General features: G+C 31.1%; 1 protein-coding gene across 1 annotated transcript in view; it reads left to right on the top strand.

Annotated features, from left to right (window-relative positions):
* The window catches only part of Zdhhc21 (zDHHC palmitoyltransferase 21), a 62,700-nt gene that overhangs the window by 11,576 nt on the left and 28,000 nt on the right, over nt 1–23,124 (top strand). The window contains exons 3-6 of the mRNA XM_077797855.1: nt 2,362–2,560; nt 3,774–3,872; nt 11,917–12,028; nt 15,213–15,351. Coding sequence (XP_077653981.1) covers nt 2,407–2,560; nt 3,774–3,872; nt 11,917–12,028; nt 15,213–15,351 — 504 coding nt within the window. The 5' untranslated portion in view covers nt 2,362–2,406. The remainder of the gene's footprint in view (nt 1–2,361; nt 2,561–3,773; nt 3,873–11,916; nt 12,029–15,212; nt 15,352–23,124) is intronic.

Raw genomic sequence — 23,124 nt, 5'->3', positions numbered from 1 at the left:
CTGTTTTGATATATTTATACAAGCATGAAATCTTACTCTAATTAGGATCGCAGTCTTGTACACTATGTTGAGATTCATTGTGGTATATTCATACATGTACACAGGAAAGTTATGTCAGATTCATTCCACTGTCTTTCCTATTCCCCCTTGTCTAATCCACTGAACTATTATTCTTCCCACCCCTGTTGTGTGTTAGCATCCACATATTGAGAAAACATTTGATCTTTGTTTTTTTGGGATTGGTGTATTTCATTTAGCATGATAGTCTCTAGATCCTAGGCCTCTAATGGTACTTTGAGGCTTTTCAATTGAAGATAAATTACTCTTAGAATAAAATAGTTGGGATATAAGTTGGAAGTCTAGTAGTCATCCTTGACTCTTTTCTCTGCAACTCCTAATATTGAATCAATTAATAAGACTCACTGGTTTGATTCTATTTCTTTAGTTGGCCCTTGTCTAAAACTAAGTTTGGCTTTTGTATTCTCTTAGCCTAACTGATCTTTGTCTTTAATTTTATCCTCCATACCAAAGCTTCACTAACTTATTTAAAACAAATTCATCAGGTTAACCTCCTGCTTTGATAGGTTTCCTTTGCCTAAGAATGAAGTCTTAGCATTTTAAATGTCATCTTTGTGTCCTTCCTGCTGTAGCCCTTTATTTCTCATTTCTTACCAGTCACTATCCATAGAAACTTTTTTTTTTTTTTTTTTTTTTGGTACTTGGATTACACCCAGGGGTCCTTTCAGGGGTCCTTTGTCCCCAGTCCTTTTATTGAGTTGCTTAGGGCCTTGCTAAGTTACTGAGACTTGTTTTGAACTTGGATCCTCCTGCCTCAGCCTCCCTAATCTCTAAGATTATAGGCGTATGTCACTGTGCCCAGTCACAGAAAGCTTTATGATTTGTTGTTAGTAATACTTCCTGCAGTTTTTACTCTTATATATCTCCAGCTCTTCTTTTGTTTGTGGTATTATTGTCACTTTCCTTTCTTGGATAACTTCTTCTCATCTTTTAAGACTGAACTCAGTTTTCATTTGTTATAGAAAGTCTTGCTTAAATCCGCATTTAACTATTTCCTTCTTTTGTGCCCCTACTGACAACTTGAGTACATATCTGGAACTTACTATATTATACTAAATATTTTTGTGACTCTTTACCATTAGACTGTTAGTTTCTTTAAGCAAAGACCATATCTTAGTCTTAGTTGCATCTTTAATGTCTAACAAGTGACTGGTGTATAGCAGAGACTCAGTCAATATTTACTGAGTTGAGTAAATTCAACTCATAGCTGTAGTATTGACATCTTTGTAAAGATTCAGGTTTAATGGTTTCTAGATAACAGTCAGCTGTATCAGACACCTGGAAAGCACTTTAAATTGTTTTATTGGTTTTTGAACTCTATGAAGAATTAAGATTTATTAGATTGCAATGGGAATATATATTCTTTTAAAGCTTCTCAGTTGATTCTGGTTTCTTACAAGTTCAAGAACCATTGTCCTGGTTTATTGTTATTTCTATATATTTGATATAAAAAGTGCCCACTAAATCTTATATTCTAAGTGTTATTGTTTAAGCATTATAAATGTAGATATATTTTAAGTCATTTCATTGATATCTATAGTTGAAATATATCTTAACTTATTAAGTGTCTCATTTGGAGATCTGTTGGTGGATCATTAATACTCAATTGAAAACAAAGCCCCATTTAAACAAGAGTCTTCTTGAGTAGATAGTAGTAAAATTAGTTGGGCTTTATGAATTTTAATGTTTCTAGCAATTTGTACATGATTTTAAAAACATTTTATTGTGTTTTAAAATTAAACTGAACTGCACAAGCCTTCAGTATACAGCTCAGTGAATGTTTCTATATGTATATATCCACAGGGTACCATCCACATCAAGATATAAACATTTTTAGCCCTTCAGAGTTTAAAACACACTCCTTTTCAGTTAATACACACCCTTTCGTTACAGGATAAACACTATTTTGACTTGTGTGACCATCAGTAGTCTTACAGTTAAATCTAAAAATTTTTTATAAATCTTTTGCTGGACATGTACACTTATTTCTCTTGGGTTTATACATGAAATTGTAGGGTTAGAGCAAATATTGTTTTAATTTCAGCAGATAATACCAGTTTACACTCGTAATAGAAATTCATAATGAACAGTTGAAATTAAATTATTTGAAGCTTTTGGTGAAATTTAATACCTAGAAGTTTCTGTTTTCATAAGTGTTTATTGTTAAAAAATCAAATATACAAAAAAGTTAGTAAATGCATTTTATAGGTGCCAGAAATGCAGTTTTTAGTCAAGTAATTTTTTCTATGTTTGTAACTTTTTTTTCCCCCCCCTTCTTCTTAGGATTGTCTTTCCTTGTGGGTTAGCAGGCAGTTATAGGACTGCAAAATGGGTCTCCGGATTCACTTTGTTGTTGACCCACATGGTTGGTGCTGCATGGGTTTGATTGTCTTTGTCTGGTTATACAATATTGTTTTAATTCCCAAAATTGTCCTCTTTCCTCACTATGAAGAAGGACATATTCCAGGCATAGTAATAATAAGTAAGTTTTTAGATCTTTATTTGTTTTCTTTATAATTAAAGTTTTTTCATTGTGTATGTTTTTGAAGAGTAGTGCCACTATGATAATCTTCCTTTTAATGTATTTATTATTTTAGTAGTGTTATTATTATTATAAATTAAATAAGTTTTAAAATTAAATAAGTTTTTAAAATAATAGTTTTTATATATTTGCATATTGAAGAGCTATCTCCATATTTATCTAAGTCTGAAAAATACACATAAAGACCATTTTGCTAAAAAAAACACAGCAGTTTATGTTTGCATTTTTAATGTTTCTGTTTTGTATTTAATTGCAAATATGGAAGTTCTAAGAATGGGGATGGTAGTGTACATTATTGGGAAATGAGAGTTTCATTCTACTAAAATCATTGATTTTGATTATGAAGTTGATTATGACCTCACTTTGAACTTCTGAATAATTAATTTTTGCTATAAAATACATGTTAATGGTTTGCTTATGATTAAAATAGATCAGAATGATATATTTTACATGTATATGTACATGTACATTGTTTTTATGTACTTTACCTCATTTCTACTTCAAAAGAGCTATGGGTTATATAATTTCTTTTATACAGATGATAAAACTGACTTATAGCTATGCAGTTAGTCCAGGAGTGAGCACTCAAATTGTTTCCTTTTACATGTGCAGTGTGTTTTGTTTTTATTCCCTCAACAAAATGCATGTGTCTTACTAATTTAAATTGTGAAATTATAGACTGAATCTGTTTTCCCTTGCTATTTTTTCCTGATTTTTAATTTTAAAATTAAAAAGTTTCTAATTCTTTATTCTCAAGCATCTTAAGAGTCATCAAAAGGCACAATTGAACATCTCTAATTGAGAGTAATTTTGAAGATAGAATTAATGGAAAAATTCAAGAGTAAAATATTTTTTAAAATGCTATCAAATATAGTAGGGTCCATTTGTATCATTTTTGATGAGAAGTCACTCTTATTAAAGAAACTGGTTTATATCAAATTTATAAGTTATTAATATGCAAAATAATATTTAAAATTGAACATGTAGTATAGTTTGGGCAGTATTGATTATTTAATTTTTCATTTCATCTTTTTAAAAATTATTTATCCTGAATAGTGTTAGTTAATATATACTTTTTAAACACAAATATGCTTGTTGATAATGTATTTTAAAGGGTAAATGACTAATTTATTAATTTATTTATTTTAAATAGTATTTTATGGCATTGCCATATTTTGTCTGGTCGCCTTAGTGAGGGCCTCAATAACTGACCCAGGAAGACTCCCAGAGAACCCTAAGATCCCACATGGAGGTATGCTACTCTTTGGATTTATCAGTTTTGCTGGTACAAGAATTATTATCTTTATCAATGTATTTTATTGTATTCATTAAATACTGTGTTTGTATCTATCATTTAACACCATTTTAAAGTCTTTGCTCACATTTTTATTTCTAGACTTCTCTATTTAAAATTGCAAACCGTCCCTTCCACTTCCCTCTCATTCCCTTCTCTCTTTTTCAGTTTGTCTCCTTTTACCTATTCCAGATCTATATAACCTTTGTAAGAGTATAGATTTATTTTCCTTGGGTTTTCTTCCTTCATTTATTGCTATATCCCTAATGTCTAGAAGAATCTCTGTCACTTAGATGTGCAACAAATATTTGTTGAATGAAATATAATTATCTGAGAAATTCTATTTTTATTTAAGAAAGGAATTTTGTTGCTGTTGCCATATACCTCATGATATTATAAATGTAATATTGCCTAGAGTAAATATTTGTAGTATTATGAACACTGTTTCCTATATATCTCCAAGTTTTAACATAGTCAGTGAAACATTTGAAAACTTTTTAATGTAGTGTCATTTAAACATAATGTTTGATCATCCTTTTGCATAATAACCATTTAAATAACAAAAGTAAATAAAAATATACTACTTGTTTTATTATATACCAGACATAGTATAAACTCATCCTCCTGAGTCTTGCTTTTTGCTTTTTTGCTATATAATTTTGAGAACGTTGTACTTTGTTCTAGTAAGGAATTTATATCTTTGTAGTACTCTATAGAACTACAATACTTTCTGTTGTAATTTAGTAACTTCCAAGCTTGCTGCACATTAGAATTACCTAGGGGCCTTTTAAAATATCTCATATTGATTAAATGAGAATATCTGGATGTCAGTACATGTGTCAGTATTTTCAAAAGATCATAGTAATTTCATTAAAAGTTTGGAAACCAATGCAGTAATTCCTTGTGAATTGAGGTTAAGTGACAGGTCACTTATAGAGCCTCCTATAAGTCCTGATTATTATTTTTTGGGATCCATCATTTAGGTGCTTACTTGGCTGTAAAATTTTAGAGGTTAAATGAAAATATTATGCATGTTTATGTAGCTGAAGAAATTTCTCTTATGTTTTGGGGGAATAGGAGTGAAACCCTGAGATACTTTACCACTGAGCTACATCTATAATCCGTTTTATTTCTTAATTTTGAACAAGGTCTTGTATATTGCCCAGACTGCCCTTGAGCTTGTGATCCTTTTAGTAGCTGGGATTACAGACCTGCATCACTGTGCCTGGCTGTAGCTATAGAAGTTTCTGAATACCATTCAAATATTTAGTTTTTATTAACTTATAGAAATACCACCTTGCAATTTGTTTCTGTTTTTTGGTAGGGGCAGAGAGGGTAGTACCCTTAAGCCTTAGAATCCCTCTTCTCAACTGGCATAGCCAAAAACTCTCTAATATACAGTATATGTGTGTAATCTCTTTTAACACTAAATCCAGAAGTAAAAAGAAGTCTTTTTCTAATTCTGGATGGATTTCTGATAAATTCTTTTTGTTTGTAATGATCAAACACTCAAATGCCTACAGGCTCCAGGCACCACCAATTAGTGAAAGGAGTCAGGTTTGTGGTTTTCCTGTTGAATCTAATAGTGGCAGCCACAAGCCAGTTCCTGTGAAATCATCCTGCAATTAGATTGCTGGGTCTTAAAATTTAAAAAGTCAAAATAGGTGTATCATTCAGCTTTTTGTCACTATAATGAAATACCTGAAGTGGGCTAACTTTATAAAGCAAAAGCTTATTTAGCTTGATATTTTGGCTCCTGAAAGTCCAAATGACATGAAATACACTCTGACAAGGCTTTATTCCAATAGAATCTTCTTTTCCATCTAAGACTAATTCCCTAGTCTTATCTTCTGAGCACTCACCAGAATTTCCCATAAGGCCCATCACACAGCATTCTACATTATTCTAACCTGTTTCTCAAAACTCTTCCAACCTATGACCATTCCAAAAGTTGACTTCACATTTTCAGGTATAGTTATAATAAAGACCCACTCCTGAAATCCATTTTTGTGTGTGTGTTTGTTTTGCATTACTATAATGAAATAGGTGAGGCAGGTTACTTATGAACAAAAGAGAAATGTTCCGCTCACAGTTCTGAAGGTTCAGGAATGGCTGCCTGCATCTGCTCAGCTCTGTTGAGGGCCCTTTTGGCTGCATCATATCATGGTGGATGGTGATGGTGGGAATGCATATGGGAGTGAACAATCACATTGCCAAACAAGAAGCCGAAGAGTTACTTAGTGGGGCCAGGCTCAGGCTTTCCTAACAACTTGCTCTCATGAGAACTTACTCTAGGAGACTGGTATTCCCTTCCAAGAACAGTACCCCCAATTATCTGAGTGATTCCCACTAGGCCCTACCTCTTAAAGATTGTTTCAGCTGTCACTGTACCACACTGAGGACCAGTCTTCTGCATATGGACCCTTGAGGGACAAACCACATCCAAACTGGAATCCAATTTTTATGAGAAAGTTCATCATTCAAAAAAACATAAAAAAATCTGGATTCAATCCCCAGTACTACAACAACACTACCACTCCTGAACAACAGCCAAAAAAGTAAACAACAACAACAACAACAACAACAAAACAAACGTAATTAAGAATTTTAAAAACATTTTGAATACCAACAAATATCTGTAGATCTCACTGAGTCCATATTAGACCACAGTATTATTTTAGATTATAAATGCTAGTGATGGAAGATATCATGGCATGTTGTTCTGACTCTGGGTATCTGCATTATATCTTGTTTTAATTGACAGTTGGCCTGTTTTTCTTTGAGTCCAAGAACTTCCATTTTATCCAATCAGAAAATACATTTATGTATTATATGTTAATGTTTTCAAAGTCTGTGGTTGTCTCATATTACAGGATCTTCATGGTAATTGAAGTAGGAAGCCTGGGTACTCAGGAGCATGGATTGTCTATGCTAGAGTACACAACTATTATGTTATAGAGCTGGTGTGAAACCCAGAGCCCTGTCTCTTATCTTTTTACCATAGATCTATGTACAGATGAATAATTTTAGTTCTTTTTCACCTTTGTTATGATTTTAGGGAAAATTGAAGTCATCATATACTTTTTGTTGCTGGTTACCTGATTCTTTTGTAAATATGATTTTTTTTTTGTACCAGGGATTGAATCCAAAGTGTTTAACCACTGAGCCATTTCCCCAGCCCTTTTTATATTTTGAGACAGGATCTTACTACGTTGCTTATATAGTCTTGCTAAGTTCCCGAAGCTGGCTTTGAAACTATGATTCTCCTGCCTCAGCCTCCCAAGCCTCTAGGATTATAGGCATGTGCCTCCATGCCCAGCATAAATATGATTTTAACAGGCAAAAAGAGCAACAAAATGTTAGCGGTAAAAAATAATATATCATGAATAAAGTATTGAAGCCCAAGAATAGTGACATTTATTCAGTAATGTTTGAAGGTTGAACAGTTTTATATAATTAAGTTCTTCACAAAAGGAAACTTAAAGCCCTAATACTTTTACAATTTTAACCATCTTAATTGAATTACTCTGAAATATTTTGCATACCTTTCTGAATGTGTATGTTTATGTGTTTATGAATAACTTTAGTATACTTGGAATCCACTAAATATGAGGCAAGTTGAATACAAGGGAATGTCCCATTTTTTTTATGAGGAAATCCCCAGAATTTGATTTAAAAAACTTTTGGGCATGTAGATGAAATAATCAAGTGAATTGTACATGTCTATTTATACTATTTGAAATTTTCACATGCATGTTTGAAATAACAAATATAAAATAACACCTCGATTTAAGAATATCATTTTTTTATCACTTTCACATTTTATGAAATGACTTTATTCAATCTTTTGATTTTTTAAAACACCACTTTGTTGAGCATAATTCATATGCCATCATCTATTTAAAGTGTACAATTCAGTGGCTTTTAGTATATTCACAGAGATCTGCAACTGTCACCACAATCATCTCTAGTTTTTGTCGTCAAGTTCTTAGCTTGAGTGTGTGACTCCAATGTTTTTGTCATCTCTAAAGACACTTGTGAGTGTGTGTGTGTGTGTGTGTGTGTATTACTGAGGACTGAACCAAGGGCCTCATGGTACAAGGCAAGCACTCTATCACTAAGCTATATCCCCAGGACCCTGAAGCCACTTTTTGGTATAGTGTTACAGAACAAAATCTTTTTTTTTTTTTCATTTTTAAAAATTTTAATTTATTCTAATTAGTTATATATGACATTGACACATCATACATAGATGGAGTTTAACTTCTCATTCTTCTGGTTGTACATAATGTGGAGTTGGGTCCTATAATCATATATGCACATAGGGTAATAATGTCCAATTTTTTTCTACTATCATTCCTACCCTTATACCCCCACTTTTCCCTTCACTCCCCTCTGTCTAATCCAAAGTATCCCTATTCTTCCCTATGTCCCCAACCCTTATCGTGAATTAGCATCCACATATCAGAGAACATTTGGCCTTTGGTTCTTTGGAATTGGCTTAGCATGGTATTTTCCAGTTCCATCCATTTATCAGCAAATTCCATAATTTCATTCTTTAAGTCTGAATAGTATTCCATTGTATATATATACCACAATTTCTTTATCCATTCATCTGTTGAAGGACACCTGATTTGGTTCCATAGTTTAGCTATGTGAATTGAGCTGCAGAACAAAACCTTCCAAGTTTTTTTCTCTTTCTTTCCTTTTTTTTTTTTTTTTTTAAATATAGTCTTTTTTGATGCTGTCCCTCAAAATTTTACCTCAAGCTCTAAGGATGCATGTGTGATTAATGATCATGGACATACATAGTTTTACTGTTTTCCTTCCTCTTATGTTGTTTTTAAAATGTCTTCCATAAGAGACTTATTGACATTTATTTCCTACTATTTCTGTTAGGAAACCTATATTAGGATACAAATCTTGTATTGATTTTGGTTCAGGTATTATTTTTCTTCCTCAAACAGTACTTTGTGATTTAAAATATTGTAATTAAGAGAGAGGGCCCCATAAAATGTGATTATTTAAGACTTGAACAGAAGATGAGTCCTTATTTATTTTTTTTTTAAGTTTTATTTTCTTGTGATGCTGAGGATCTAACCCAGGACCACATGTATGCTAGGCAAGTGCTTTACCACTGAACCATGTCCCCAGCTTTGATTCCTTAAGGGGAATAAAACAGCCAAATCAAACCAAACATTGCTTTATATTCATTCAGACATTTATAGCATTAATAGAGATCCAGGTTAAATAATGTGATGTTATTTACTCAAACAACTTCAGTCATTTATGCAGTTTGTGTTTTTTCTCTTTGTTTTGTTTTTTTTCTCTCTCTTAAAAAATGTGTTTGCTTTTAATTTTTCCGTAAGTACCATAAATTATCAATTGGATTCTCTCTTTCATAGGCTTTTACTTATTTATTTTTTAAATTGTTGAAATAATTTTTATATCTTTATTTTTATGTGGTGCTGAGAATTGAACTCAGTGCCTCACACGTGTCAGGTGGGCGCTCTACCACTGAGCTATAGCCCCAGACCATAGGCTTTTATTTTATATTGTTAGATGGCTACTACAAAAATCTCAACAGTAAATCATCAGATATCAGACTGTATCATTCACCAAGGTCCTATTTTGAGCTGAGTAAACCCTGAAAAAGGAAAGAGAAGACACTAAGCAATGCTTTATCAGTATGTAGGTTAAATTAAGGTGGATTTTTTTACTTGCAACACAGCAAAAACATTGTAGATGTACTTTATGATTCTAGATTTTTATAATAGTCATTTTTTTTAACTTATTCTCTGAACACATAGGGATGCATTGTGCGTATGTATGTGTGTATAACTGTTTGTAGGTCTTTCTCATTTTAGATATTCTGTAGTATCTTCAATTTAGCCAAGCTCTTTCTTTAAACAAATTTATGGTCCAGACCACAGGTTGTCAGGCTCTTCTTTACTGTAAAGGCCTGATAGTAAATATTTTGACCTTTATGGGCCATATAAGTCTCTGTCACAACTTAGCTTTGTCATTGTAGCACAGAAAGCAGCCATGAATAATACATAAATTAATGGGCATATAACAAATAAAACTTTATTTATAAACAGTGAAATTTAAGTTCATATATTTTTTCATGTCATATATGACTTTGACATATCACATTCTTAACTCATGGGATTCAAAAACAGGTGGTGGAGTGGATTTCCTACAGACTGTAATTTGCCAGCCTGCGGTCTAAACTACAGAATTATAGGCTTTTTCTGACATAGCCAAATGCTTTCTTTTCATAGAATATAACATTTTTGGTATGAAATAAAAAATTTATTCTCTAGGCTATTATATACTGATGCCCAGAAAATACCAGAATGAAACATATTTATGTTTTGAAGGATTTATTTATAAACAAAGTTTTTATGTTGCCCTTTTGTGAAAATTATCTCCTAGAGTTTCCTTTCTGTCTCTATTCCTTATAATGTGTGAATTCCACGTTTTAACACTGGGATGTTTGAGAGCATTAAGCTAAGTGGAGAAAAATGATATGCTTGTGACATCATAATGTGTTACATAATAGATGAGTTTCCATTTCACTTATAGTTAAATAATACTAGTTTAATTGTATCTAAATTCAGCTTTAATATTGTTGCTGTCCCACATATGTTTCTACTAAAATAAGAACTATAAGAAATAAAAGGATTTTCTTCTAAAATAAGATTTCAAGTGTAAAAGATAATGTTATCAACTTTCTTATTGGAAAAATCAATTTTATGTAGGTTGTATTTGTACTTACTGGTTTCTTCAGAGACATCTGTAGCAGAAAATGTTTCCCTGATGCTTTACCACATAAAATTTCAGTATGTTGACTTATTCATGGCCATTAAACTAAAATAATAGAATTCAAATGGGGAATCAATTTAGAAAATGATTTTCTAAATCATTTTAGAAAACCTCTAATATCTTTTATTTTTATTTAGAATATTTCCTTTTTTATTTTAAAATTTTCGTACTTCAGCAAGCATTTGTTGACCACCTTTTGTATGTTAGTCACATTCTGCATATAGTAATATTCACTGTGAATGTGAGAGTCAGAATATGGGGTAGTATAAAATAAGTGCTGAAAAAAATTAAGAATTTTATAAAAGTTAAATTTCATTTCAATACATATTAAAAGATGCATTTATATAAGAGCACTTGATTTGTCTTGGAAGATGACTGTCCCTTAATTTTATGGGTCTGATTAAAACAGTTTATAATGAAAACAAATGCCTTTTTACTTATGCAAACCTCATGTTTTTAGCATAGAATGTCATTGTGTGCTCTTTTACTATATACCAGAGAATATTCCCTGCTTAGTGATAGAACAGTTTTGTGAAGAGCCTCTTTATTTGCATTATATAGTAATCTTTTTATAACCTTCCTCACTACTGAAACTATTTTGATACTTCTAAACCATTCTGATCTCCTACTCTAACTTGCTCCTGTACATATTCTCAGATTAATTCATTGATATTTTAAAAATGGTTTATGGAAAGCGTTTGGGAGTGAATACCATCTCTGTTTTTCTAGTGAGTTTATAGGATTAATTTCAACTTATTAATTTGTTGAACCCAGGACTCCATGTTATTTCTTCTTTTGCTTTTAGATAATACAGTTTCTATAAATTAGTTTGTTTAAATAAATTCTGTTTTGATATAATAATTCATTTGTACTTTAGGGTTTTGTCATTGGATTTTACTTATATTCTAGCAATATGTGCAAAACTTAAATACATTGCTTCTGTTCCTTAGTTTGACTATAACAGTAATCTTTTATTTTCATAATATTTAAAGTTAGAAACACAAAAATAAGACAGACATAGACTAAAACAACAACATTTATGGCACATTTTTCCTGGAGACTTAGAAATCTCTTAGATATTGAAGACTTCCTATAAAATCTTCTAAACAGTTGTTGCTGAATTTTAGCATTAGTCATTTGTCTTTGTTAAATGCATTTTAATTTCTTTCTCTAGAAAGGGAGTTCTGGGAATTATGTAACAAGTGTAATTTGTTGAGACCAAAGCGTTCCCATCATTGCAGCCGCTGTGGCCACTGTGTGAGAAGAATGGATCATCACTGTCCATGGTAAGAAAAGAATAAGTCACTTTTAGCAAAAAAGAAAGAAAAGAAAAAAGAAAAGTAAAGAAAAATAAAAACAAAAAACAAGTTGGTGAAAACCTCAAACTTGCCAGGATTAAACAAAAATTTTATTAAGTTATTCAGTTAAAAAAAATTTCTAGTAAGGTCATATGTATATTTTATTCGGTCATATGGTTCTGTCAATTCCCAAAGGCATTTTTTTCCACAGAGATTCCCTTTACTAACAACAAGGAGATATTTGAGCAGAACAATAAAAATTAACATGCACCCAAATGTACAAAAAGACTGAGGTGCTTGTATTAAATGAGGCATTTGGTACAGTATCTGTCATGCAGGAAGTACTTAAATAGTAGTTGTTAGTTCTTCTTATAACAAACCATATACATCCCATCATTTTTATTTGCCTTTTCTTTTTCAACTAAAGATACCCTGATAACCTGCCTCTACTCCATACGCCTTTTTAAGTTCTATGTATTAGATGTAGGTATTAAGATTTCATGTTGTGCTATGGTTATGGCTCAGTGGTGTAGTGCTTGTCTTGCATGAGTCACTGGGTTTGAGTTTCAGCACTGCGTATAAATAAATGAATAAAATAAAGGTCCATCAACAACTAAAAAATTAAAAAAATAGATTTCATGCATGTTGTATGTGTGTAAGTAGTAATTAGCTGATTCTGTTGAACTGCCAACATTTTTGGTCAATAGGGGGCTCTCTTGTAAAACTTAAAATGTTCAGTTGAAAAGTAGAATTTTTGAAAACAAATGCTGTGAGAATTCTGTATTGTATCTCATTTCAAAGCTGTCACTGAAATCTGTGAACAAGATATTGTATTTAATTCTGTTTTCCTAGCATTGGATCTTGTATAAATATTTAAACTGGTATAGTGTAGCACTTTATAAATATATCTATATACATATATATTTATGTTTGTACACACATGCATGCATTTATACAAAGTTAACTACATTACAGTATTCTTTATAACTGCGTTTATCATTTTTCTCCACTTAGCTTAATGCTCTCAAACATCCCAGTGTTAAAACGTAGAATTCACACATTATAAGGAAGAGAGATAGGAAGAAAACTCTAGAATGGAGACAATTTTTACAAAAAGGCAACATAAAAACTTTGTATTTATGAATCAATCCTTCAAAACATAAATGTTTCATTCTGGTATTTTCTGAGCATCAGCATATAATATTCTAGAGAATAAATTTTTACTTTGTACCAAAAATATCAAATTTTTGATTATTTATTTTGATGGCACAGCTAATTAGCAAACTGTTAGTGGCAATTTGATTGATTATTTAAATAGAAGATAATTTCCCAAGATTAGGGAAAATTAAGATCACTTGAAATAAAAGCACTTTGTTACTATGTAAAAATTTTAAACATTGTCTAAAACTATCAACAGAATAATATAATGTGACATATAGATATTATTTTTAAAATATGCTTTAGATTTAAACAAATTAAGTCCCAAATAATTTTCTAAACCTCAATGGTGTTTGCAATCACAGTAATAGATTAAAAACAGGTATGTGAAACATGTATTCAGAAAAGTGGTAATTACTGAAGAACTCAGTTTTAAGCACTTTTTATAGTCATGTTTCTAATGAACTAAAAATATAATAATGTTCATGGTACATTATTATGCCAAGATATTGATGCTTCCTTGCAAAAGAATCCTGTAGTTTTAAAGATTTAAAAAGAAATCAGCTTGGAAATGTATTTTTAAAAGTTAGTGATATTTGTTTAAGAGATAAAGACTAGCTTGTTGGTGACCAAATGAAGTGCCTTTTAACCCAAATTCTATCATGGAAGTATTTTTCTCTGTTTCTAGGCTTATTGCTTCCCTAATTTTATTAAAGTTTTCACAGTAGTGGTAGGAGAGGAGAAGTAGAAAAGATTATATAAGATTGGAAAGGACGGGATCTAAATAGATTTAATGCTTATTAAAGTTCTCTGGTTAAGAGTGCAGTGATCATAGCAGCTATTTGCCAAACTTCTTGGGTATAGGAAACATGGGACAAGGATATCATCTTTTAAACCACAGCTATTAAAGAACATCTTTTGTGTGTGTGTGTGCTGGGGATCGAACCCAGGGCCTTGTGCATGTAAGGCAAGCACTCTACCAACTGAACTATATCCCCAACCCTTAAAGAACATCTTTGAGTGCATGCATAAGCTCACTTCTCTTACAACCCTGCTTATAAATAACAACAGTAAATCTTTTTGTTTACAAAATGTGTACTCTTAAATCTAATAAATGCCTCCACAAGGTTTCCCAGTTCTGTTTTACTTAAAAATAATTTAGTGATATACTTTAAAAATAACAGTTTAAACTAGGAGCACAACCTTTTATCTCTTTTTTCTTTTTTTCTGTGACAGTATAATACTGTTTTGAAATGAAAATATTTATACAAGTTAATTTTAAATTAGAGTTTTCTCCTGGAATTTTATAATAGTTTGAAAGTTTGGATATATTATGTAAGTTAAGAACAGTTTAATACTCAGTTTAAATTAGTGTTTGAAAAATTTTGAATTATAACATTAATAGTTTATCCTACTTAGACTTCTCTGTTACGTTGCTGGAAATGTAGCTTTTAGTATTTTTAAGTGATTTTTAATACATTTGTATTTTCAGCAACCAGGAATAGAATTTTAAAAAGAAAATTGTAAACACTTAGCATTTATGTCAGAGTAGCAAATTTAAGCTGTTTTACTTCACATTGCTCTCCACAGTTAGAACACTATGCTGGAAGAAGAATGTCAAAAGAGGGTTCTTTCTTCCTTCTCTATTGGCCCTTAGCTCTTCTAACTGTACATTCTCTGGCTAGTGGTTTAACTATTTTGTTTCTGTTTCCATCAATGACACAAGGAGACTACTTAATATCTGTTCTTCATGCCTCACTGGATTGTTGTGAGTTGAAGAATTATTGTATATATGTGGGTTTACCTTTGTTAAGTAAGAAATGTTTTACAAATGTAAGATGGTATATCTTTTTTTTAACATACAGCTTGTTTTTCTGTTTGAGTGGCTTTAGCACATCTCAATGAAATTAAGCATATATGAAGTAATGCAAGTTTAATTTTAGTCTTACTGATCCTGAAATGAACATCTTGTTAAAGTTTAAAATATTTTTTCTTTTTCATTTTTTTTCTTCAGGATTAACAATTGTGTTGGTGAAGATAATCATTGGCTTTTTCTACAGTTGTGTTTCTACACTGAACTTCTTACTTGCTACGCACTGATGTTTTCTTTCTGCCACTATTATTATTTTCTTCCAGTAAAAAAGCGTAATTTGGTAAGAAATGTTTATATACACTAATGTTGGAGTAGCTGTAGCATACAATTATTAGCATGATGGTTCCTTTAAGGGCAAAAGATTAAAAACAAAAACAAAAAACAATAAGCCCCAAACTGTTAGAATTTAAGAAGTAGACCTTAATCTGATCCCTTTATGATTATTTCTTAATGTTGAGTAGCTTTTTTTAGAAACCAACATATTAGATCTTTTAATACATGTATTTTGGTTTAAAATACCTACATGATGAAAAACAAAGAAAAAACTGTTAAATTCTTTTTTCAGGAATAAAGATCCAGGGGGAGTGTTATTGGCTAAATTTTCTTGTTATTTTGTGTGCACATATATACTAATATGTAACAACAGATCCCATCATTATGTACAGCTGTAGTGTACCTATTAAGAAATGTGTCAAGAAATTTAACAAAAAAACATAGAAACAGTTTAATTTTATAAAGGTTCTCAAACAAAAGTTCTTGAGAAAAAGGATTCCTTCTGCCCTTGACTTTTAACAATAATAATAAGGTGAGTTTGCAGGGTGTTTTTTAAAGAGTTATCCTTATGTTTATACCATTCAAGGCAGTGCTTTCCCTGTTGTAGAGGAGTGGAGTAGACATTGACTTCCCACAGTAGCAGTGGTGGAGATAGTGGTGATGGCAGTAACAAGAAATTTTGATTCCCTGTGTCCACACTGGGCTATGTACATCTTATTTTCACTCATCCTGTAATTTTCCAACACCACGTGAACACAGAGAGACTAATAGAGGTGTACCAAAAGACACAAAGCTAAGAAGTGACTATTCACCTGGTTTTAGTTATAGGGCTGAGGTTTGAACCTGATATTTGTATTTTTTGATTATTATGCTTTCCATTTTATTTGGTGTTGGATTGCATTTTAAAAAATACTGTGTGTGTGTGTGTGTGTGTGTTTGTGTGTGTGTGTGTGTGAGAGAGAGAGAGAGAGAGAGAGAGAGAGATAGACAGACAGACAAGAATGATCAGGCTTACAGGTGAGGATGCAAGGTAGGGATGGAAGGGAGAAAGAATAAAACCTCTGATGGAGAAGGAATTTTTCATTCCTTTTTATATCAGTTTATACTGTTTAAACCTTTATATAAAAAAAAGGTTCTGTGGTGATACAGAATTTGGGAATTGAATTTGAGAATAAGGGAAATTACGAGAGAAAGTCTTAAGTTCTGTGTGCTTGAATTGTTGTAGTATACATGATCATTTTGAAGAATTTTAAAAGTATTTTCTAGATATTTAGTGTTTCACTGTATATATCAGTGAGGGCTTATGATTATATTTATTGAGATATACTTGAGCAATTGAAATTACAATCTAATTACTGAAAAAAATTGAAAAGAGAATTTTAAATATGGGCTGTTCATTCTGGTTTTAGAAATATGTGTTCTTATTTATAGATTAATTTCTGGTATAATGAGTATTATAGTTAGAACTTGTCAGAATTCTCTTGAGTAAACTGTTTCATATAATTAAGCCTAATAAGAAAAGCATTAAAATAAAATGGCTCAGTAAAATTGAGATATTATTTTAAAAGTGAGAGAAAAGAAAATGTAGTGGTGTTAGTGATAAAGATCTCTAAAAGGGAATGCATTATAGTATAGAACACGGATTGACAAACTATGGGGCATTGGGTTAAATATATCTCTCTTCTTAAGTGTTTTTGACAGTTTGAAGTATTTTAAAGTTTTACTGGAAAACAACTGCTCTCATTTGTTTACATATTGTCTATGACTGCTTTTGTGCTACTACAGATTTGAGTAGTATTGTTAGAGACTATGGTCAGTAGAACCTAATGTGACCAGCAAAACTACAATATTAACTATCAGGTTCTTTACATTTGCCAGCTGTTAGTGGAAAGATATTGGTTTCATAAACAAGACATAACCTAGGATCAAAGCCTAGCTTTTCTCGTAACATGTATAACCTTTGATCGGTTCTTTTACCTCTTCAATTATATTTCTTCTAAAAAATGTGAATAATAGATTAAATAAGATAATTATGTAAAAATTTCTGGTATATACTAGATGTTCAGTTTATGTTACATTTCATTTTAATGAAAGCCCTTAGAAGGAGAGAACAGTTTTTCTTTGGTCTCTTAATTTTAATGAATATATTTTAGGCCATTTAGTAGGGTTACTGGGAAATTCGTGATATACTAATTCCAGTAATGAAATAAGAATGTCATGGTGGTAACTAACTGAAGGATTAAAACATTTGAAGTTATACACTGATTTCTTTCTTTAAGTGTAAGATAGAAAATCTGGAGGTATTAATGCCAATTAGAGGAAGAATTTGTTTCTTTTAAAGGAAGAAACTGAGTATAGATGATATTTGAATATATCTATGTACCTTTATATGTACACATATATAATTTTAATGTGCATACTGAATGTTGCAAAAAGATAGCAATATAATAGAAGTTCATTGAAAGATTAAAAATATTAGGGAAAAATATACAAAAAGTTAGTACAAACTGGGTTTTAGGAACTCAAACCAGATTTTTTCCTTAGAGCAATTTATTGTTGAATTTTTAATTTTAAACAGTCATAATATGTTAATCAATAGTATTACTAAATAAAAGTAAAAAACCTAGATGATATTACTTAAAATAAAAGTTACTTTCATAATCAGTAAATTATAGTCTAGATCCCCAGAATAACTTATAATTTATTTGTTATTTATATCTAATAGTGCTGAACAGATAGTCTTCTCTTAGCCTGACTTACATTATTCTTATTGCATTAAGTGGGATGTTTTTATAATTTACCATCATATTAGAGGTAATAAAATGGGAACTCGAAGAGTTTATATTATGACATTTCTAAGATCACTTTGCATCCTATTGAAAAATCCATATTTTAAAATCTTGTACATGATATATTCTCTGAATGAAGGATTTATATACATTATCAAGATAGGTTTATGGAGGGGGGAGCTTTAACACAATGTTACCCAATATAAGAAAAGATAATTTTACTAGACAAATTTAAATACATAAAATGCAATGTTTGCTATCAGTGTTTCTAACTAAATTTATTAGAGTAAAGCGAAATTCTAGGACCAAAATTATGACTAAAATTATAGAAAGTATTTTATAATTTATATATCTCAAAATATTCCTGGAACTGAAGCAAAATGAATGTTCAGTATACATTGAGATGAATCCTACTCATTTCATTGATTTAGGTGTTGAAAATGTAAAGCTATACAACTAGGCACACACAAATTTAGAATTGTTATATATTCTTGGTGAATTGACTCTTGTATCATTATAAAATACACTTCTTATCTATAGTAATGATTCTTGCCCATTATTTGATTAGTTGTATTAGCTTTCTTTTGGTGAGTGATTTCATGGTCGATAAAAACAATTTTTACTTTAAAATTTTATTTTTCTTATGTCTTTTCTGTTTCTTGTAGATGGCAGATATTTTAATTAAAAACAAACAAAAAACTAGTCTTGGTCATTATCCTTTTTTTTTTTGATACCAGGGATTGAACCCAGAGGCACATAACCATTGAACCACATCCCAAGCCCTTTTTATTTTGAGACAGGGCCTTACTAAGTTGTTAAGGCTGGCTTTGAACTTGTGATCCTCCTGCTTTACTCTCAGAGCCACAGGGATTATAGGCATGCACCACCATGCCCAATGGTCATTGTCTTTTAATTAAAATACTTAGTTCATTTTTATTAAGTTTAATTCTGTCATCTTTTTATTTATTTTCTATTTGAACCCATCTGTTCTTTGTTTTCAATTTTCTCCTTTTCCTGTCTATTTTGGAATTTTCCATTTAAATTGAAATTTTTCTGTTCTAATGGTTTTATTCTTTTACTCCTTTAAAAAAATAGTTTTCCTGATATTTTTGAGGACGTCTAATATAAGTTAGACTGTGAACATTGCCCACATAATGAATGCAGTGCCCTTAGAACATGCCCTACCATTATCATTTTTTGGTATGGTGTGGTATTCAGCAGATGTAGAACTAAAATCACATGGCAAGAAAACACTGTTGCTGTTACTTATGCATTCATTATATGTTGTGATGCATATATTATATATTGTGAATATTTATTTTGAATGATCCACATATTGGTGCTTTTCTTAGTCTTTGTGTCTTCATAAATTTCTAAGCCACTTCAGGGATTCTTTTCCTCCTGCCTTTTACTTCAAGTCTGCTGAAACAAATTCTCCCAATTTTCATACACCTGAAAATGTCTTTATTTCTTCTCCATTTTTGAAGCATTTATTGGCTGACAAAGAATTACAGATTGAAAATTGCTTTCAGGCTTTTTTTTAAGTTATTCCATTGTCTTGTGGTTTCTTATAATTTGTGTTATAAAGCCACGTGTTTGCTTATTTTTTCCTCCATAGAAATGATGTTTGTCTTTTCTGTAGCTATTTTTATGATTCTTTTTATTCTTTGTATTTTAGCAGTTATTCTGTAATTTTGTGATGTGCTTCAGTGTTACTTTTGATGCTTTTTTCCTTTTGGATACTTTTATGTAACTTTTTGAATCTGTGGACTGAATGAAAATTTTAAGTTATAGAAGTTTCTTGGCCTGCATCACTTTAAATATTACTTCTGCCCTACTTTTTCTCTTGCAGTTTTGGGATTCTAATTAAATATACACGAGGTCTCACTGTACTGCCTATCTTTCTGCATTTTCCTTTTTCCCTATGTAGTTTAGTCTAGATATTTTCTACTGATTTGTCTTTTGATTTACTAATCAGCTTTTCTGCTCTAATCTATTGAATTCTTAATTCAGTTATTTCATCTTTCAGTTTCATAATTTCTATTCGATCCCGTTTTTCATAGGTTACTTCTCTGATACAGTTTTTCATTTTGTCATCTATTTTTAAAATATTTTACTCAAAGTTATTTTAATGTCTGTGTCAGATAACTTCAATTTTGAGATTTCCTTGTCTGTTTTTATTGACTTTTTTCCTCTTCCTTTCCAGATATTTGGTCTAATATTCTGACATGCCTCATAAATTTTTATTGGATTTTGCTTGATAACTTATAAGAAGATCTGGTTGATGTGTTCTAACTCCAGATATGATTTACTCTGTGTTTGCTTTTTAAATATAGGATATAAAAGAAGGTTCATCTTGATTCATTCAGGAGTTTTATTACATGTTTTTCTAATGCTAAATAGCAGAACATTGGTTTAAGTACTTTAGTTTTTTGGAAGATGACATGTATTATATTTATTGTTATTTTATAAAGATATATAATTTCTAGCTTTGTTTTAGTGAAGGACAGTTTGCCTTTACTTCTATGGTGTATCCTTTTGGTGTCTCAGGAAAAATTGAGGTGTTTACTATGGATTGTGCCTTCCAGTTGTTTAACTTGTTCAAGGTAAAAGCAGTGCAGATGTAGGACTAATCTTAATGTATTTCTACTCTCTCTTTTAAATTCTGGCTAGTTTGACTACTTTCCAATAAATTCTAACAGCTGTTTATTAATTAATTGGGTTTTCTTTGGCTTTTTATAGGGTTCTTGGTAGGAGCATTGATGTCATCCAAACAATTCTCTATTAGACATTAGTGACAACAGGACTTTGTTTAAAAATTTCTCCTTTGGTGATTCTAATCACTTCTACCTAATCCACAATTTCAGGAAGCAGTACTCATGTTATAATCAGCATATGTGATGTCCTGCAGCATAGTATGAGGCAAAACTTCTGTGGCCCTAAGCTTTGGGAACTGTTATTCTTCAGGAAATTGAACTCAGAGAATTTATAAGTGAGGTGTAGAGTAAACAAATGAAAAGATGAGGGAAACCATTACTGGGCAAGATACCTTGAGGCATCAATTAGAACAGTCAGTTTTAGGGCTAAATGTGTTGTAAAATACTAACTGTATACCAAATATTTCTAAGGCTAAATAATAGAACATTGTTCTCTCTATAGCAATTCTTTTGAAGATGGCATTATGTTTTTTTTTAAAGCAAAGGTAGAAAAATTACTATTCCTGTACAAAAGTCACCATTATTACTATTGATATTTTAAATAGTGTTTTGTAGTGGAATATTCTTCAAATAATTCTTTGCCATCATTTTTTAGTGTCTTCTTTGTTTTCCCTTTATTTTTCCCAAAGACAAAAAAGTATATGCAGCTCTTGATTATGTGTGTAAAGTTGGCTAGATAGTGTCAGAAACCTCTTTAATTCATTCTCATTATTACTGTTTTTGTTTTTTGGAATATGGAATAAATATCACCAAAAGTCGCCAAGTATCTTTGGAAGTGGTACTAATGATTACTGTGCATCTTTCTTGTGGAAATAATGATGAAGTTAAAGTATGCCATGGGCTTTGATCCTATACTCTGTTATAGTCCATTAGCCAGACTGAAGTGAACACTCTTGTCTGCAATTTCTGTGTGCCTTTTCAGGTAGATAGATGGCAGCATAGTATCTTTTGTAGCCCATCTTTAAATGCCAAAGCTGAATCCTTGTCTTCTAGGTTGGAAAATGAAGTGTTAACCACTCTTATGAGTTTGTTTGTTTGTTTAAGGTGAAAGTGTTTATTCATTAAACAAAAGCAAAAAAAACTGAGTTGCCTTTTAACTGTTGTGATGGAACTTAACTTGTACTCAGAAGAAACTGGTACATTATAGTTATGCTCATGGGAAAGAATTGAAAGAAGGCAGACTGTTCTCAAATTCTGGGATATGAACAGTTTGGAAATCTGATTCTCCATTTCTCTTTTCTCACTTTCTGTTTTCAGGAAGGCTCTTTTTAACTGGATTACTGTAATTCCTTTGCAATTTCCACATATTTTTTTTTTTTTGTGTGTGTGTGTGTGTGTGTGTGTGTGTGTGTATGTATGTATGTATGTATTTGGTAACAGTAACTTAATCCTTTTTAGATTTCCCCTCTCCTCCCCAACCCTGTGGTGCTGGGATTGAACCCAGGTCCTTGTACATGTTAGGTAAGCACTCTACCACTGAGCTATTTCCCCAGCCCTTTACATTTTTAATCTCTTTACTTTTAAAGTATCTATCTGTCAGGGATGTTCAAAGATTTACCTGGTTTTACTTGGTGAAGTTTTGAGGAAATTCATAAATATATTCTTTGTTGAGGGAAAGAAGGATTAAGGAGTGTAGGAGGTAAGGATTTTATAGTTCATCATGAATCAATGCTCAAATTTTGGATTTATATTTTTAAGCTATAAATGTTGACTTGCATTCTAAGCGGTATGCTAAGGAAAGGCTGCAAACCTAAAATAATTAGTATATACTATCTTCTTTGAAAAAAGTAATCAAAAAATTCCAAAGTTCACAATTAGTGTAAGAAGCAAAAATAAATGAATATCTAGAAAAACTGCAGAAAATTGAATAGTTTTGGATAAATTGAATAGTATGGATAAAAATTGAATAGTATGGATAAATTAAACATTTTTGGGAGGAGCAGAAATCAGTAAAACTTATAAACTTTGAAAAGTCTGGAAAAGTTTTTAAAATGTTGGACATTAACCTCACTTGACCCTCATTTACATTTATAATGGGAAAAAGAGTTGAATCCAATACAGTATAATATTGGATTTACTTAAAAATCTTCTTGAAACTAATGTCTGTCTTTAAGTAGTTATTTGGATGAAAATTATTGTAAGGATCTAAAAACCTATGCATTAGGGAATGATTTGGCATTTTAATTTGGTAAAATGGATGGCTATTAAAGAAAATGAACTTTCATCTGATCAAGATCTGTTTTGTTGACTATTTTATATGGTTATTTAAATATT

The sequence above is a fragment of the Urocitellus parryii genome, chromosome 4 (assembly GCF_045843805.1).
Source record: "Urocitellus parryii isolate mUroPar1 chromosome 4, mUroPar1.hap1, whole genome shotgun sequence".
NCBI lineage: Eukaryota > Metazoa > Chordata > Mammalia > Rodentia > Sciuridae > Urocitellus > Urocitellus parryii.
The sequence above is the reverse complement of the archived record's forward strand: the minus strand, read 5'-3'. Positions and strand labels throughout refer to the sequence as shown.